This window comes from Camelus ferus, chromosome 18 (genome assembly GCF_009834535.1).
Source record: "Camelus ferus isolate YT-003-E chromosome 18, BCGSAC_Cfer_1.0, whole genome shotgun sequence".
Taxonomy (NCBI): domain Eukaryota; kingdom Metazoa; phylum Chordata; class Mammalia; order Artiodactyla; family Camelidae; genus Camelus; species Camelus ferus.
In genome coordinates, this window is record NC_045713.1 from 14,861,083 (window position 1) to 14,880,627 (window position 19,545).

Below are 19,545 nucleotides of genomic sequence, written 5' to 3' on the forward strand. Positions count from 1 at the left end.
ATTTCTCCTAAAAACAAAGGAACACAGATTTCCACTTTTCTCAGAGATGGGACAGGAACTCTCCCTTAAATAAGAGCTTTTTTAACTTGATATGTTTTGAAGAACCTGTGTGCTTGTGTTTTCTGTATTCTGATTATAAAATTAGTAACTGCTGAATCTTAAATGTTTTTGTTCAACTGTGGACCTTGAATAAACGTTACAAAATCACCACTCTGAATATCACTCCTTCCCAAAAGGTTATCTGGCCTGTGATGCTGCCTCGCCTCCCCCAGCCCAGTTTTCCTTTGGTAGGTAAGGCTCAGCTCCTGGCAAGGAGTGCCCGTTGGGGTCTGGAGTCCGGATCAAAGGCCCCTGGACACTCAGCCACATTTGCAAGTCAGCACTCACTTTCTCAGATGTTGGATTCTCCCATCCCCTTTGCTCATGCGTGGTTCTACCAGAGGATCTCAACACAAAACGTTGACCTAACTTGCAATTGGCTACTCCATCTAAGACAATAATCTTTCTCCTTTGTGTGCAGCTCTTCCCCATGGGGCAGTCTGAGTGTCACCATCTTCTGGGTTTGCCCTGTACTCATCCATGTAGGGGGCAGGGTGAGCCCTACTCGGCTATTATGAATAATGCTGCTGTGAACATAGGTGTTCGTTTTTCCTGGCTGTACACCTGGGAGTGGAATTGCTGGGTCATGTGCTAACTCTCTATTTAACCTTCTGAGGAATCACCACCGTTTTCCACAGGGTCTGCACCATTTTACATTCCCACCAGCAGGGTGTGAGGGTTCCAGTTTCTCCACATCCTTGTCAACAGTTGCTATTATCTGTCTTTTCTGTTGTAGCCATGCTAATGGGTATGAAGTGGTGTCCCACTGTGGGTTTGGTTTGCTTTTCCCTGATGGCAAATGACATTGGGCATCTTTTCATGTGTTTTTAGTGGCCATTCATGTATCTTCTTTGAAGAAATGGCTATTCAAAAATTCTGCCCTTTTAAAATTGGGGCAGAATTAAAATTTTGTCTTTTTATTGTTGAGTTATAAGAGTTCTTGCAATATTCTGGAATCAAGCCCTTATCAGATAAATGACTTGCAAATATTGGCTCCCATCCTGTTGTAATATACTTTTGCACAATTGCAATACGTCTGTTGAAAGCAGCTGCCAAATGTAAAAGTGACTCATACCTTCACAATTTCTGAATTGCCAGTGACACAGAAGTGTGAGGCACAACGTCACTCCTGGCTCCTGAAACTTGTCTAGGACCAGATGAGGGCAGAACCAACGAGAAGGGCCCCAAGAACCTATCTTGGTCCAGGGGGTGACTCTGCCTTAGTCGGATCTGAGGCAGCTCCATGAACAAAGCAGAGGAGTAGACCTGGTACCAGGCTCTGCTCCCAGCTCTGTGGTTCCCCAGTCCCGTGACCCAGACATGTCATTGAAACACTCCAAGCCTGTTTCCTCCACTGAAAATGGAAGACCCACCTGGCTTAGCTCATGTGATTGGTGAAGCGAACACGTGGACGGGAAAGGATTTTGTTCTTTGTAAAGTGTCATATGAACAGAAAATGAATGATGTGTCAAGTAAAACAGCATCTTGAAATCTCCTTCCGTCAGCTCTTCAGATCCAAATACTTGTGCCCGGAAGGAGAAAAGAGGCCACAAGGATTCGAGGGAGGAGAGATTCTATTTTCTTGGATTTGGCTCTTTTGTTTACACTGTGGTCATAGTAGAGAATGTCCTGGAAAGGGAGAAGAATTTCTCCAAAAGGCTGTTTATGAACAAAATAGGTGTCCTAGAGAGAGGTGCCCCAAAGCAGAGACGCCCCCCTCTTTCTTCCAGGGCCCTTCATGCTCCTCTCTACTTTTCTTTTTCATATTGACTTTAAAGTTTTTTCATTGTGATAAAATATACGTAACATTAAATTTATCATTTAACCATCTTTGAGTGTACAACTCAATGGCTTTAAGTACATTCACAGTGTGGTGCAGCCATCACCATCATCATCGCCAGAACTTTTCGTCTTCCCCAACTGAAGCTCTGTCCCCTTGAAATACTAACTCCCCATCTTCCTTTTCTAGCCCCCAGCACCCGCTACTCTACTTTCTGTATCTGTGACGTTGCCTGCTCTGAGTACTTCACAGAAGCAGAATCATGTACTATTTGTCATTTTGTGACTGGCTTATTTCACTTAGCACAGTGTCGCCAAGGTTCATCCGTGCTGTAGCCTAGGTCAGAATTTCCTTCCTTTTCATGACCGAATACTATTCCATTGTACAGAGAGACCACTTTTTTTTTAAAAGAAACATCATCTTCTTTTTATTCATACACAAGAAATTTCCCCAATTATGCAATTTACAACCAAGAGCACCTGAGGGCAAATGAACTAGGTGATGTCCACAAATTCACATGGATTGTCTGCTCACAAGAATCGGATTATAGACAAATCCCAAGTCTGAGCTGATAGATGTGTTACTGTATGGCAGAGAGACCACATTTTAACCATTCAGCTGTCAGTGGACATTAGGGTTGTTTTCACCTTTTGGCTATTGTGAGTCGTGTGCTCCTTACTTTCTACAGTACGTAAGTTTCAAAAACCCCAATGAAGGGTTAACCAGAGGGCCCCAGAGTCTCACAAGGGTGGCACCATACATCACTGTCCCTGGGGCACCTGCAGTAGGGGCAGAGGGCCAGGCAGAGGCCTAGACGTTGGAGCAGAGGGTCGGGGACAAGGAGAGGGACAAAAGTGGTGGAGGGAGGCCATCCTGGATGGGGGCAGCTTTAAGGAAGGTGGAACATCTGAAAATAAAGGTCCCAAGTTAGGGTTTATCTGGGTCCCCCTGGGAGGTGTGGGGCCACAGACTTGTCCGCGCATGAGGAGGCAAGGACGGGCAGTGTGTTTTCATCAGTGGGAGGGAAGGCCTGAGTTGAAAAGTTCTGAGAACAGCACAATCTTAGGAAATGGCAGAGCCATTCACTTTGACTCTGAGCTGCCCATATAGCTCTAAAGTTTGGTTCTTCCTTGAGCCAAAATAAAAAGTGACCCTCAGAGCTCAGTGGTATGGATCTTGTTGGAGTCCTGGGAGACAAGGTCCCTGGGGGAAGAGGAAGCAGAGATGTCACCTAAGCTGAGGGTACCTCCCCACCCCCTGTCTACTCTTTCTCAAGGAGAGGAGGAGCTTATCACCCATCTGCTGTTCACTCTCTGGGTCTCCTCTGGCCCTTCTCACCCAGCATCCTGGTTTCCTGGGCTCTCTCTGCAAATCTTCTACCAGGGTTACTGCCTCTCAACACCGTCAGAGTGTTCATGCTGAAGCCAGTGTGGGTCTCTCAGACAGGATGGTCAGGAGCACTCCAGCTGCAGAAGCTCCAGATCTGCTCTTTGCTGGGCATCTCTGGCCTGAGCCACTGACAGCAGTCTCCAGACGTGGCTACAAGCCTCTTCAGCCCAGCGACCTCCTCACAGCAGAGGAGGACTAATCCACTGACAGCAGTGTTTCAGGAATAGGATCGGGCTTGCAGGTTGGATTCCTGCCCCCAGATGGCATCTTTTATCTGGAGGCTTTCCATGTCTGGGGGATGGGGAGTTCCAGGGTACCCAAGTTTGCAACCATCTTAAGGCTCAGAGGATAGCCTCCTACCAGCAGGGGCTGAACCTGCGAGTGTCACAGCCTCTCTGTTCAGTGTGGTTGGGCATCTGGGTTCTCCAGTTTCTGGCTGTTTTTCCCTGGAAAGAGATAGTACAGATGAGCAGGTAAAGCTTACAGTATGTGGGGTCAGCTGACACATTAGTTGAGGCCCTTGCAAAGTTCTCCATTAGGATCCTGTGCCCTTTCCAGAAGCCTCCAACCAGTGAATGCCAAGTCACTATTTAACTCTCTGATCTCCTCAAAAGAAAACAGGCTCCCTGACCTTGCTGGCAAGATGACATCCCTCTCATAGCATAATGTACCTCTTCTCTATAGCTCTTAACACAGCTGCAGTGTCCCACTCACTTGTGATTAACACATCTCCCTAGAAAGTTTAGCAAAACTGTAAACTCATGAGAGACAAAGGATCTCTTCACAAAGCTACCACTCATCAAGTCACCCAAACCAGAAACTTCCAAGTCATCTCTTACTCCCTTCTCTCTCACCACCACCAAGTGGTCACTTTTTAAAGCCACCCCATCTTTCTCACTCCTGTGACCCCTGCTACAGGCTGTCTCTCACTCACTCTATTGTAACAACCTCCTGAGTGTCCGTCGTCTCCGGGCTTGTCCTGATCTGCAGCATCTGGCTACAGAGTCATCTCCCCAAAGCAGGTGATATCGCAACTCTGTCCCTGCCTTCCTGTTGACCCAGGCCAGTGCTATTGGATAAGGGTGTAGACAGTGGAGACAGGAAGAAGCAGTCAGATATGAGAGATATTTGAGGTCGAATCCACAGGACTTGATGATAAATTTGAGGAGCAGAGGAAGGAGTGTGTGTTGGCAGTGTGAGCAGTTGTCTGGATGTGGCACTACATACTGGGGCAAACAGATCAAGGACTAAAAGCATGAGTTGGGTTCTGGGCATGTGTTTTGATGCCTCAGAGACACTGAAAGAAGATCTCTCATAGGCACTTGAATATAGAAATCCCGAGTGCAGGAGAGGAAAAACTGGAGCAAGACAGAGTGAGGTATTTGTAGTCATGGAAGTGGCTAAGCTGGCTTGGGGAGAACATGCACTCAAGTGAGCCTAGGATACATTCTAAGTAACCAGAAGCATGTTAGAATTTGGCTTTGGAGCACACAGAAATCAGGCAAGGAGACTGGCACCGGCTCTAAAGAGGTGTTGGCTTAAACACACACACACACACACACACACACACACAACTTAAAGTTGTGAGTCGAGTTTATTCAGTGCGTTACTGAGGACTGTAGCTGGGAGACGAGATGGGCTCTCACGCTGAGAAACTGTTCTTAAAGAATTGGGGGGATCAGCACATAGGTGATTTCTGACAAAGGGGTACGCATTCAAGCACACACTTCAATAGAAGGTTGCTGTCAGTCCCAAGGAACAGAAATCTTAGTTAATGGTTTTGGTGCTTTTCCAAGTACAGGAAGATGCAAGAACTGGGGTTCATAAAATTTCCTTTCAAAAATATCTATCTGAAGGTCTGTTCTGCCAGTTTTCCCACAGCACAGAGTGCCTCACTCCTGATCTCCGCCCTGAACTCCTGTCAGCGAGTGTTGAAGGTTGGCGACTACAGTGTCTATAAAGAACTCAAGCCTTGTAGAACTGGACAGCCAGCAACGTTCTTTAGTTGGCAGAAATTCTAGCCAGGGCTAGTGAGAAGCACAAAGCATCCCTTTGGAGAAGACAGACACACAGGCAGGGCAAGCCCGTAACTTGATACTGCCAAAGAGGGGTTAGGGCCAGGGAGGTGGCGCTGGGCTCCCCTTCCCTCCCCCAGGGCCGTCAGTGCCTAGCTCAGCGAGATTCGGGCTGGCCCCCAACAGTCACACCACCATAACCCTTCCCTTAGTGCGGAGGGAGAGACCAGAGGAGCCCCTCAGCCACCGCTCTCACGCCGCCGCTGCCGCCTCCCGGTGTCTGCGGAGACTCCCATCCCTCGGCGAGTGATGGGGGCGCACCGGAAGCCAGGCAGAGCAGCCGCTGGTTCCCACGGCCCCAGGAGCATCCTAGCTACTCGGCCCGATGAGGGCCCGGAAGTGAGAGCACTACTTCCGGTTCCCTGCCTTGTGAGCCGCTCTAGCGCGTCTCGTCTCTTTAGCACTTCCGCCGGCTTGCGGGATTGGTGGCCTTGCCCAAGCCGCTGCGTCTCGTGGAGGCCGTGCAGATCCTTATGGGAGCCCTTCTCAGCGCACTCTGGCCTCCCAATTTCCGTTTTAGGCGGCGACCCATGCGGGCCACCGGTGGCCTGCGTGGCCGAAGGTATTTGTCCCTGTGCCGCCGCCATAGAGCAAAGACTGGAAGAGAATTCGACGTCTAATGCGACATCTAATGCTGTCTCCTGTTGCAGTGCTGGAATTTTCTTCTGAGTTCTTAAGAGCAGAGAATTTTACCGCCAGTGTTAAAAGACCCTAAGTCATTCGTTAACCCTCTCCAAACCACAATCCCGCCAGTCTTTAAAATTCATCTCATTAAAAGTACTAAAGTGTAAAAAAATTTTAAAGTTCACTTCATTGCCATCATGATTAAAAAAAGCATTTATTGGATGCCAAATTGCACATCAGATAGACATAATCATTGCCCAGTGAGAGCTTGCACTCTAGAGCTAAGACTGATGAGAATACACCAAAAACTGTAAAATCAAAATATTAAACAGACAAACAGCACAAGTGCCTACAACAAATATACTTTCCAAGGTATCCAAAGGAACTAGAGATTGCAGCATATTTTCAGGTTTACATAACTGTATATTTATTTCACATCCTCATCTTCCCCAGACTGTTAATACAAGGTAGGATGCCCCCTCCCCCCAAAAACTAAAACACCTGTAGTCTGATGGGCCGTGAAAAGATGGATAACGGTCATCTTGCTATCAGATCAGTAGCTCTTTCAATCTACAAAACTAGAACAGATGAGTATACACACTTCTCATGAAGATCATTGAGTTACCCTTTAAACAGATAGTCCGAGCAAAAACACCTTCCAACTGAAATCCTCTAGGCATAACAAGTTTAATGAACAATTTCAAAGAGACTCTTTATTCAGATAAACTATAACTTGCTTTGTATGCATATCCAGTGAGTTGGCAGATAACTTGGAGCAAAATCTGCAGTATCAGATTGCATGACCTGTTGCAGCTAACAGAATAATGCCACTTAATTATATGTAATCTCAGGAGTCAAAGACTTAAAACGGCATTTGCTATGAAATGTCACTTGTTTTTAGTTTTAACTCCCTGAATTACTGGCTTAGTCATTTTCTATGTTAAATGGGGAGATGTAATAGACTATCACTTATTGCAACAAAGCTGTAAACAACACTATTTTGAGTCCGACTCCTTCAAGAAAAACAATTAAATTCCACCATTTCTTTAATTACAAAATGTAAACTGTTGACATCTAAATTCCATTGGAATGATGCTTTTCATCATCATGTTTTCATCAATGATGGCTGTTACAGAACCTGAAATCCCAGCAGCCCAGTAGTCACGTTAAGGACTTGTTTGATACACATTTTCATCACTGCATCAACAACCAAAACCAAGACATTTGGTCAAGAATTGATTTCTTTAGTACAGATTTTCCACCCTGCATAATGTGTCAACATCCATGGTGCAAAATGTAGCGAGCCAACTGTTTTTAACAATAAACTCCTGCACTGAGTGTTTCATCCCTGTATTAACTTTCACCCAAGTATTGATGAAAACTAACATGGTAGGCTAATGATATCTTTGGGTTGATGACCATCTGTGGAATGTATGTCTGTCAACACTGAACAGAAGGGAGAAAATGCCATAAACATAAAAACAGCACAGATCTCACTGATGGGCACTGACCTCTCCCTTCACCTCCTTGGACTAAAAGCAGCTTGAATTACATCTAGCAAATTACATCCAGTAAATGTATTTAGGTGGAAGTTCCCAGTAAAGCAACAGTTGAAAATATGCCTCTTTCACAGTAACTGACTCGGGTTTTTTTTCCTCCACATACCAATCATTAACAATATTACACCAAAAAGGCATTTTAATTACATTCATGTATATATTAATGTCTCCATAAAAGATATTTTTCTACCCTCTTATGGAGGTTTGGCATAATCTTCCAAAATCTAGAACATAAACATGTAAAACTGAAGTTAATTGTGAAGGAAGCCTCAAAGGTGACTTCCTATATTGAATGCAGAACAGCATTTCTGGTGTAAATTCTCAACTTCCCCTGTATTTTCTTAGGAGCAAAGGAAAGAATGAGAGCTTCCATATTTCAGGTCAGCCCCATTCTGTCCAAGTACCTTCTACAGTTGTCTTCCCTACTTCCTTCTGCAGCAACTCTGCTACTGGGGGCCTCTTTCCTGGATTCATTCCCTACCCTGCAGCTCTTTAGTCAACTGAAACGTGGGAGCCCCTGTTATGTGCTGGTGGGAGGCACTGTGTCCGCTGCTCCCACCAAAGGCAGAAGCAGGAGAGCAGAGAGACAGTCTGTTCTGATGTTCAGCAAAGATCATTATATCCCAGAGCTGACTGATAAGAAACCTAACTGGAGATTATCTTTCTACACAACTCTAAGCCCCTTTCTGGAGACTTGCTGGAGAAAAACCTACAGGAGACCTCGCGTTTTTATTTAAGGCCCCGAAGCCCCGGCAGACTGGTGTCCTGTAACCTAAGAGTGGAGACATCCGAAACAAAGAGCCAAGTGTGACCTTGACATACAGAGCACAGGGCCTCAACTGTGGATCTGCAAACAAGGAGTTAAACAAGAAGGAGAAGTCAGGGAAAAGGAGTGGGTGAGCTGGGTCAGGGCTACTGGTTTCTGTTTCCCTTACCAACAGTATCTTCCTGCCTCTAACACGTGAGCTTGCAGCAGTAGCTGGCATCTTTCTGTACATTCAGTTCTCAGTCTGCTGTTCAGTAGAGAGACTACATCCTCCGGGTACCAGTTTCCACCCAATTAGTCCTAAAGCGGCCTGTTATTATTGCTCATGAGATTTTCCAGTGATAATCCCATTTTAGTAACTGCTATACTTTTATACTATTTAAACAGAATAAAACCATTCTCACATCCCAATCAAAAACCCCTTTCAATGCTGTTTTGCTGACGGGTACCCAATCAATTTTGCCTTAAAGAGAAATTCCTTATGAATGTATACTTACAAGATTCCTTGGTTCTTTAACATTAATAACCATTCCATTTAACAATATTTTGCTCCAGTATTTATATTTAACAGTACTATCTAAATACCTACATATTTTCAAGTACTTTGATTAAACTCTAACGATTTTCTATGTGTATCTCTCTTTGGATATGAGGAAGAAAAAAAATTTTTTAAACCAAAACTCAGCTAAGACTTTAAAGACTATACTCTGTAGAGTTTGCAATCTCTGATGATAGGGATGGAGTTTGAACTTGAAGTCCTGGAGAGAATACAAGGATAGTCCTTTCCTGTCAAATTTACTCTGACGATTAAATAATACACCTAACGCGTCCAGCGTGCTTACTAAACAACAGTCACTGTTACTTGTTGCAAGGCAGGCAATGTGCTTTGGTAGACACTTGGAGGCAAATCCTCTTAGAGAGAAGCAAGTACCTTTCCCTTGGTCAAGTCCAGACACCAGAAAGGGCTAGTCAGACTGCCAAAATCCCTTCCAAACACTTGAATCATAAAGGCCAGTGGCATCAGATCCGAGAAGAGGAACTCCACCGACACCAACAGCTATCTCGACACTAACTAGTCAACCTATTTGGGAACTCTTCACCTGGCAGGGGGAAAAAGTTTCCAAACTGCTCCAGAAATTCACATGTAAAACAAAAATCTCATACAAACATTACATTTAGATTGTTATAGCAAAAAAATAGTATAAAACAGATATAAAAGTATTTACTTTCCTAGATCTGCAGAACTAGTAAACAATTAATACATTTTCCTTCTAAAACTTACTTAGAAACCATGTAGACAAAATTAAAAGAACTCTAGCAATACCTTCATTTTAATGAAAACTGAATTTTTTTTGAAGTTCTGCATCATGCTCCAGCTCACACAAATGGACTCTGAACAGTAACTGAGTTACCAAGTCAGAATTCTGGCTTCATTCACTAGCTGTGACATGGACTCTGCTTCCGAGACTCTAAAATAGAAATCATGGTGCCCAATCAAGGTTGTGGTGAAAATGAAATGCTTTCTTACATGGAATGTGTGTAAAGTGCTTAGCACAGTGCCTGGCACTTACACTGGGGTGACCATGCCCCAGTTTTCCGTTTAGATGCTGAAAAGCACAAACATTCATGAAAACTTGCTCTATTTACATGGCGTTTCTCAAATGGGTTCGCTCATGGGCAGTGAGATGTGTCTTCAACCTGAAATGTTTCCCACACACGGTACATTTTAAAGGGTTCTCTCCTGTGTGGCTCTTCCAGTGGCGGGCAGGCTCTGAGACCGAGAGGAAACTTTCCGCAGGCGTTTTGCACGTCTGGGCCTTTTCCCGTCTATGAGTGCTTTGATGGGAAATAAGCTCAGAGAGATGAAGACAGGTCAGCGGACACTCGGGACATTTGAAGGGTTTGAATTTGGAGAATGAAAGCGCATTTCCCCCACAGTCGCTGCAGTGTTCAGCACTGTCCTCGTGGCCTTTCTCAGGGAGGGCAGGGAGTGCGGGCTGCAAAGAGCAATTCCTGCCCGGGCTGTGCAGATGTTGGGGGGCTGAAGCCTGCCTTTTCTCAGGCAGAGCGAGGTTTGTTTGCTGACCGAGATACTTCCCGTGGGCTTTTTTGGCAGCATGGGTCTTCTGATGCTGGGCCAGTCCCGGAAGCCACAGAAAACCTCTCCCACACCTGCCACAGGTGTAAGGTTTCTCCTTTCCGTGGACATTCATGTGCCGAGACAGGTGTGAGTGCTGGCGGAAGGTGCTGCTGCACTCAGCACATTTATAAGGCTTCTCCCCAGTGTGGATTCTCCTGTGTGTTCTCAGGTTGGCTCGGTGATTGAACATCTTCCCACAGTCCCCACAGTTATACTTTTTCTCTCCTGAATGCATTTTCTGATGCAGAACCAAGTATGAACTATCACTGAAGCTTTGGTTACACTCAGGACACTTGTATGAATTTGTGGCTTCTCCCCCAGGAAATTCAAGAATTTCAGAAAGTGTGCTGGTTCCTAAACACTGAGATAGCTCTACCAATGGGGTATGGTTTTCGATAGTAACTAAAAGACTTATGAGCCTTTTCTTGCAGGCAGAAGTTCCACCTGATATTTTCCTTTCGAGGTTTCCGACTCCATGCTCAGAGGATTTTTCTGGGCAATAGACAAGAGGAACAGCGATGGAGTATTTTTCTAAGGCAAGGTCTTCAAGTCCCATTGATTCGAGACTTAGCTGCTGATTAATCTCAATCTTGCCTTCACCTCGATAAAAACAAAACAAAGCAAGACAATAAACACTCTCAAGTAGTACGGGGTAAAGAACAAGCTAAGGTAGTTACACAGAGGACCACGAAACTCTAGACGGTTTATCCTATTGGCCAGACCCTGCTAGGATGGCCAACAAAACTCAGGCCTTCAAAAAGCATTCCTTTTTAATATTTTCCCCAACATTCTCAATTTGTAAAGCCACTGTATCAGTCCAAAAGGGGTCTTTCCATCAAAGCAACAGCCCTAAGAATGCCCCAGCTCACTGCCTGGGAAGGGTTTCTGGCCTCCAGGACAGTGTGCAGGAATCCAAACAGTACTCAGGGGTTTTGCTGATTCGAGGAGACAACATTCAAGGATGCCAAGGTGGCTAGAATTAGACAGCAAAACACAGAGAAGAGGCAGATGCCCAGGCACAGAGCTCTGGGCATCCAGGCTGGGTCCCCTTAAGACTCTAGCTGTGTACTCATCTGTAAGTGCATGTGAGGAAACTACCCCAGGCCAGGGAAAGACCCACCAAAAAGGAACAGAAAGAACAAGCTACAGAGTTCACGTAATAGTTCAATAGTTCAATAGTTCAATAGTTCTTGTTCCTACCAGCCAAAGTGGAAAGACCCCCAACACACAGAGCATCAGGCAGTATCCTTAGAAAGACTTTGCCTTAGTAGCAGGCCACATCAGCCCTAGACTACAGTTAGCGCTGAACACACCCTAACAAAGCAACAAGCAAGCTTTAAAAGGATCATATTGATCCCAAGTAACTTAAATTAGCATCCCACACCAAAGTCCAAAAGTAATTTTAAAAATATAACAAAAGCTAGCATCCAACAGAAAACTCACAACGTCCAACATCCAATCAAAAATCACCAGGCATGTAAGAGGCAGACAAATATGACCCATAACTAGGAGCAAAGTCAGTCAACAGAAGCAGACCCAGATATGACACAGATGAAGAAACTAGTAGAAAGAATGTTTGAAGAGCTATTATAAAAATGCTTCATATGTTCAAGAAGGTAGAGGAAACTAACATGGTAAAGAGAAGTAGAAAATATAAAATGTGAGTTATGAGAAAGCTCAAATAGTCAACCCTAGTCAAGGATAAAATCTACTTAGGCACAGGAACATTTCTATGTATAGTTCCTCTCAGGTGAGAAAGGCACAGTACTACCTTAAGAGTAAATTAATTTTGAATCTTTAGCCAATAATAATAATTCATACTAATGGAGTTTCACAAGTAAAGTTATGAATTAACCATAACAAATATTTGGAAAGATAACCAGGTACTGCCATGTCTTAGGCAAAAACCACAATCACAGTACTAGACAGGATTTGTGGCTTTTACGAGTCATTTCATCTTTTGAAAACTGCTCTCTCTTAAAAATAAAATAAAATAAAATAAAAATTTTAAAATTAAAAAAAGGCTGGTAGACAAAGACAAAAACTTACAAGGAGCAAGAGAAAAATGACTCATCAGATACAGGAGAACAATAATGTAATTAACAGGTGGCACCCCATCAGAAACAATGAGATGGGGGCGAGTGAAGGAATTTAAAACAAACAAACAAAATGCTCTCAAATAAGAATTCTATATTCAGTAAAACAGTCCTTCAGAAATGACAGTGAAAGAAAGTTATTTCCGGGAAAATACTGAGAGAACTTACTGCTGTCAGAAACATTTGATGAGAAATACTAAACGAAATTTTTCTGAATGAAAAGAAGTCGCACCAGCAAGTAAAAACCTGACTTATTTGAAAAGAAATAAAGCATGTTGGAAATTTTAATTATATGGTAAGTACAAAAAACTTTTAAAAAAATGCTCTTATGCAAGTGCTTTTCATATCAACATAAATCACTCAGGGATGGGTCTCACTCCCCCATACCAACATGTGGATGAGATATGAAATCCTAATCCTAGAACTGACAAAAGTTCCAAAATGCAGGAAAAACAAATTGTCTTACCCATTAAGGCCTTATCCATGAAACACTCCTGTGCCATGTCTCTGCCGAGGGACCTCTGGGCAGGGTGCAGACTCACACACTCCTCTTGAGAAAAATACACAGCCAGGTCCTCAAACAGCACTGGTCCCTGAAGCAACATGAGAGCCAATCTCAGGACAAGAAGCCAGAAAGCCACCCCCTTAGTCAGTGTAGGAAGGCTGGGAAGAGCTAGCAACATCAGAGACAAAGGAGAAAAGGGCTTGGTATAAAAGATCCTGCGTGCTGGGGAGTGGGTATCAATGGGTCCTAAGGGCTGGGGGATGGGGATTGGGAAGGAGGGAATGAAAACGAATGTAACTTTGGAGGCAGAGGTTTAAGGACCAAAAGGGTAAATAAAGTGTGAGAAGTTCTAGAAGAAACTATTAGAAGAGAAAAGATGAGGGAATGACTCTCAGTGAGGGAAACCACTACATAGGGACTCTCTAAGGTAAAGGAGAAGACTAAGCAGCCCGGGAAGAATCATGAACGGGATGGAAGTTCCAGTGTTCTCCCAACATCCTTCCTTTTGCTGGTCCGTCTCCTTCCCCATGACACTCATTGCTAAGCTCACTGTAGCATCATATCCAGATCTATTCCTCCTTCCCTAAGTTTATCAGTCCTATAAATCAACAGAACTTGGACATGATTAAGAATCACTTGGGGGTTCTGTTTGTTTCTGTTTAGTCAACAGATGTGGAATGAAGCTTAGAAATTTGCAAGTTTGAGCAGCATGCCATGGAGACACTTAGGTACACTGTTACAGCCTTCTCCAACCGGCCTTGATCCCAGTTGGTGGTTCTTAGAGGAAGGCTCTGATAAGCCATTACTTCTACATGCCTGGTAGGAACATAGACAGCTTGGTGAAAGGGATATCTGGGGATCAGGAACCCTCGCATCATGATGGGTGAGGCCAGGCAGAGGCCAAAAAGGAGTGAACGGAACTTGGACCGAGAGAAGGGACCGGGTCTCACCTGAGCCCCGGTTGTAGGGAGTGTGGATGCCATCTCGGGGGGATGGAAATGCCTTCTTCAAGTCGCCACGAGGACTTCGGGACCGATCTGGGAGGGGAGAGAATAATCCTTGGAGGGACCAATTCGTTTGCAAAGCTCCTCCACGCACCCCTGGGCTCCCTCGCTTCCCCACCCTTTTTAAGATCTGAGCCGATGGCTTCTCTCCCTGGCCCAGCGTCGGAAAGGCCGACTCCCGGGCCAGCCAGGCCCCACTTACCGCTCCGAGACTAATGATCTCAGAAAGCCTCCCTCCACCCAGGAAGAAGCAGCAAAAAGCTACGCCCGACAGAGACTCGAGACTTACAGCAGCGACCACCGCTAGGCGCCACCGCTAGGCTCCCACGGTCCCATGCTCCCCTACGCGGGACCTGCCAGGAAAGCCGCCGGATGCTGCCCGCCGCCCAAGTTTTTACGCAGCCTTGTCCTGTGATTGGCCAGCGTGACGCCGGAGGGGGCAGGCCTTCTAGTGTGTTGACCAATAGAGTTCCTCAATAGAGGACACGCATGGCTCGCTGGGCATGCTGGGAGTTGTAGTTTTCCTTAGTTTTTCAAAACAAGTGTTTCCGAATCCGCTGCCTGGGTCTCCCCCGTAAACTCCTTGCCCGCCGACCCGATAAAGTGGAGCGTTAGGATTATCACAGAGGGATGTAATGTTTCAGGGAAGGAGGAAAGCAAGTAGACGGGGAGAATTCGGAACCAGAAAGGGTACGGTATTGAAATGGGGGTTCGGCCGGCAGTGCCCTGTGGGTCTGAAACTTGAGTCCCGCCAAGTGGCCAGGAGTGCGGGTCCCAGTCTTGCCCTGAGCAGTCCACTGTGTCTTGGGTGGACTTCGGGGCCGTGGAATGTAAACGAGTGTCTTCTGCGTGGACAAAGTTCTGGTCGGCGTAAGCAGGGTTGCTAGTCTCCGACCTCAAGTATTACGCCGGCATTGTGCCCGGCGACTGCAGCCCAACCGAGCCAGATCAGACTCAAAAGCCACAGCGGACCTCAAGCGGTAACGGAGCCGTCGGGTTGCTTCGCAGGACGTTGTATGCCTCCTAATATCTCTCATTCGACCTGCCCCATCGCCACATATTTTCTACTTTACTGGCACTAGGTGCCATGGTGTAGGGCTTTGGAATTAGGAAACAGCTCTTTCCCCAGCTCGGCCACTAATTGCTTGTCATTTTGGCCCCTATACAACTTTGCTTTCCTCATCTGTGAAGAGCTGAGAATGCCTCCCCTCAAAGAGTAGTTTCAGAGAAGTTGTCAATTTACAAAGGTGTTTGTTTGAAAAAAAAAAAAAAACAAGGATGATATTTACCTTAATAGAAAATTCTGAGTATGAATATATTGTCTTATTCTAGTGACAGGCATGTTCCTATACCTAAAAGGTTAATCAAGGATTAGTTGCCTGGTTATTGAAACAGTATTATCAGAGCTGACAAAATAAGTAGTGGGATTTGGTGGAATTTCAGATAGGATAGTTTCAGCTGCAAGTAACAGAAAACCCAACAAAACATTCAAAAGTAGGGCAGTTACAGGTTAGTTAATGCAACATCTTAATGACACTGTCGTGGTCCCAATGCTTCCATATTTCTCCTCCACCATCCTAAGCATGTTGGGGAAGGCAGCAGTGGAATCCACATAATACAGACAAGCATTGAGTCATGTACCAATCCAAAACAGATCATCATCTAAAGTAAAAAGACTACCTACTGTAATTGGTTTTGGTCACCTCCAGGTGACCCATTCTCTCCTGACCATCTACCTGCACAAATTCGGGGCTCTTTTGGAAAAGGAAAAGAAGGAAGTAGGATAGATGGGTAACTCACAGAATCTGCCAGGAATGACATCTTGACAGCTAGAGCTGGGCCTTCGGGGAATGGGACACAAAAGAAGTATCTGGGGGATATGCAGGAGGAAGGAAAAAGGTGCTGAAAGGACAAGTGGAAAAATGATCAGGTCAAACTTTCCTACAGGCTAGAACAACCCAAAGTATAAGTGTTGAAATGAGCTGACAGCTTGGTACATGGAGCTCAAAATCAAAAGTATGTTCACCATAGGGTCACAGGGCTGCTCCAGTAGTCATCTTTCCCCCTTCTTTTGCACTTTTATATTCAATGGTATTCTTATGTCAGGGATGTCTCGTTTTGGGCTCAGATTGTCCTGATTTTGATTTTTGGCCCTTTCACCAAGAACAAGTGGCTCTAATGGCCCTTTCCTTTGAATTCTGTTCTTATTATTACAAAGAGATAAACACACTTTCCAATCACTAGAAATTACGCTTGTAGTATTAACTCAATGAATAACCAGAAAGAGAGTTATCTCTGAAACAGGAGAGGAAATGAAATCTTCCCTATACCTTCTGACTTCCAAAACTAAACAAGCAGATCAAGAAAGAAGAAGCTTGAAAGCTTGATCTTGCTAGAAATAAATAGTTGAGATACAAAGTCTATGGTAGTTCAAGACTGAAAGAGTGACTGGATTACATGCCTGACTTAATTTTTTGTTGTTGTTGGTTTGGAGGGGGAGGGGAGGTAATTGGGTTTGTTTATTTATTTATTTATTTATTTTTAGAGGAGGTACTGGGGATTGAACCCAGGACCTCATGCATGCCAAGCATGAGCTCTACCACTTGAGCTGTACCCTCCCCACTGCCTGAACTTTGATTTTCTTTTAAATCAGAGCTGCTCCATCATTAGAAATTCTAGTGATAGATTTTAATCATCCAAACTTAAAAATTCTTCTGCCACAGCCCTTTGACAAGTTTCTTCATTTCAGCCCCTAACATACTAATCATCATCATCATCATCATCTGTATGTATTAAAATTATTTCCATAGCCAAATATCTGCTTTCTCTCTGAAGATCACATTGTCTTTTCTAAAAGTAAAAATATTCTTTTATTATTACAAAACAGTATATGTACATTTCAGAAAGTTGGAAAATATAGGTTAAAAAAAAAAGAGAAAGTAAGAGCACCATATTCTTGTAACCCAGAGATTATCACTGTCTACTGTTAAGTATATATTTTTTTGTCCTTGGTAATTTTAAACCTGATTTCCAGGCTAAATTGCCCACTTGGTTTGTTGTTTTTAACATTGCCAGATGGTACTGCTTTTTAGGGTCCGTTACTTAAAAATAAGTACGTCTCTGGTTCTTACAGCCTTTAGTGTATCCTTCATGAGATGTCATTACCGATGGGAAATTGACAGGGCCTTCCCACGGTGCACCAAAGGAGTCTAGAGAAGCAGGAATATCCTATCTCCCAACTTCAGCAAGAGACTTCTCTCACAGGTATCCAGAATGCCTGACTGAGCAGTTAGAAAACTGATGCTGATTAATTCTTGCGAGTAGAAGCTGCAGCCTGAGACCCCTGGAGAGTAATGAGGTCTACAGAGAATGCAGGTTAGACACAGTGAAGACAGAGAAGAAATGATGGGTTGGATAGTAGGTTAGAGTACTACATGCTTAGATATTTCATTTGCCCCTAAAGAGCCCATCAGATTGTGAATTCTGAGATAAGAACTCTTATCTCAAAGACACTTGGCCTGGGAGTTACAGAGATGGCATAGCTAGGAGCAAAGTGATGACCTTGCCTCTTTCCCCACTGCCACATACAGAAAAGTGTACCTGGAGAGACCGAGGCAAGCCGGAGCGGGGATGAGTGTTCCAGGGAGAAAATCAAAGCCTGCTGTATCCTAAGCAAAAACTAAAAGAATACAGCAATACTAAACCTATCCTAAAAGAAAGATGGAAAGGTCTTCTCTAAATAGAAAAGAAGCGAGAATCTATAGGAAAGGGAAAATCACAATAGGAAAGGCAAATGTATAAAAGCACTGAAGATCACTTAAAGAAGCCAGTACATACAGTGAAAAAAAAACAATAAAAATGTTTTGTAAAAGTGATTATAACTACAATTAACAGCAGAAGGATAAACATGAAGCTGCTGTGTCCTGCTGTGGAAGATGTGCTCATAGTCAGAGGGAATGTGTTGAAATAAAACCCATATTGCTAGTCAACATTTTTAAAATTATCAACACTGAGTGATAGAGGAGGTTTAGTGAAACAAATGCTTTTACTTTGTGGGTAGGTGGGTAAACACTTTTTTTTGGCAAGTAATTTGCCCCTACTGTATGCATTGCGAGGTTTAAAACTGTTCAACAACATTGACTTAAACAAATAGAAATATATTTTTTTTCTCCCACATACAGTCCAAGCTGGTAGGAAAACTCTGCTCTGGGAAGTTCCAAGAGACCCAGGCTCTTTCTGCTTTGTGCTCCACTATCCTATGGGTGTTTAGTGTCCTAAGTGTGACTCTCACCCAGTATGGCTCCCTACCATATCTGCACTGCAGCCATCAGGTAGGGGAAGGAAAGGGGATGCCCCTTCCTTTTCAGGGCAGAACTTGGAAGGTTGCACCTGTCACTTCTGCTTACATTCCATTCACCAGTCACTTAGTCATGTGGTCACATAACCACACCCAGCTCAAGGGAGGCTAGGAAGCATCATTATTATTCTAGTAGCCCATGCCCAGCTAAAAAGCATAAGTACTATCACAATGAGAAAGAAGGATGGGGGGTGGGTATAGCTCAGTGGTAGATCTGCATGATTAGCATGCAGGAGGTCCTGGGCTCAATCCCCAGTACCTCCATTTTTTTTAAAAAATGGAGAAAGTAGACATGGGGGACAATTGGCAATAAGTGCTACATGATCCTAAGGAAATACATAGAAAATGGAAAAAAGTGAGTGGAAATGAATGGAAAATGGGAAAAGATGAGTGGAAACACACAAAGATGTTCGTTGCAGAATTATTTACACTAGAGTAAAATTGGAAATGACCTAATTTCTAAGTATTTTTCCTCTTTTCCAGGAGGAAAGACTGTAGCCAATCAAGATGATATTTATAAGGAGTTTTTGCTAACATGGCAAACTGCTTCCAAAATCAGTTTTAAAGTGGGATACCAAATTGTACCTAAAATACCATCATACTTATTAAAAATGTACTGAACAGAGCAATAAGGAGACATACTAATGTTGAGTGATCATCTTTGGATGATGAGCGAAGGGTAATTTTTCTCAACACTTTTTCCTATTTGTTACAGTGAGTGTATATTTCTTCCATAATTAGCAGAGTAATTAAGCCAGGACTCTGGAATGAAATTGTCTGGGTTGAAATTGCTTCTAACAGCTTAACAGTTACAACATCTTGGAGTTTATTATTTAACTTCTCCAAGCCTCGGTTTCTGTATCTGCAAAATAAGAATAATGATTGTTAACTGCCTCATGTGATTGTTGGGATGATTAAATGAGATAATATGTTACATCACACTTGGCACAAAAGTAATGCCCCCAAAGTAGAAGCTTTATAATTGAAAAGGTTTCTAAATAAAATTATTATTATATATTGGCGCTTCAGCAATCAGATACGTCAGTGTAGTCCACAGATAGCTTCCTGTGATGAGGTGTTTCCCACGAGCTTGACAGAGGGGAATAAGGCTGAATTTTTAGAATTAAACCGGGAAAATGAAGATAAAATCA

General features: G+C 43.9%; 1 protein-coding gene across 13 annotated transcripts; it reads right to left on the reverse strand.

Moving 5' to 3' along the window:
* Positions 1-2,276: 2,276 nt before the first annotated feature.
* Positions 2,277-14,434, reverse strand: ZNF597 (zinc finger protein 597). 13 transcript variants are annotated; one of them, XM_032461132.1, is made up of 4 exons: positions 14,327-14,434; positions 13,984-14,070; positions 12,995-13,121; positions 6,163-11,026 (listed from the first exon to the last, which is right to left on the reverse strand). In XM_032461132.1, exons 2-4 carry the CDS (start codon positions 14,014-14,016, stop codon positions 9,936-9,938), a joined length of 1,251 nt encoding a protein of 416 aa, XP_032317023.1. In that variant the 5' UTR covers positions 14,017-14,070; positions 14,327-14,434; the 3' UTR covers positions 6,163-9,935. The 13 variants fall into 13 exon arrangements, 3 of the variants coding, with proteins under 3 accessions (XP_032317025.1, XP_032317023.1, XP_006179195.2); XM_006179133.3 differs by having other exon boundaries at positions 6,163-11,032; XR_004312847.1 differs by lacking the exons at positions 6,163-11,026; positions 13,984-14,070; positions 14,327-14,434 and adding exons at positions 2,277-3,714; positions 5,605-6,015 and having other exon boundaries at positions 12,995-13,124.
* Between the last annotated feature and the right edge of the window lie 5,111 nt (positions 14,435-19,545).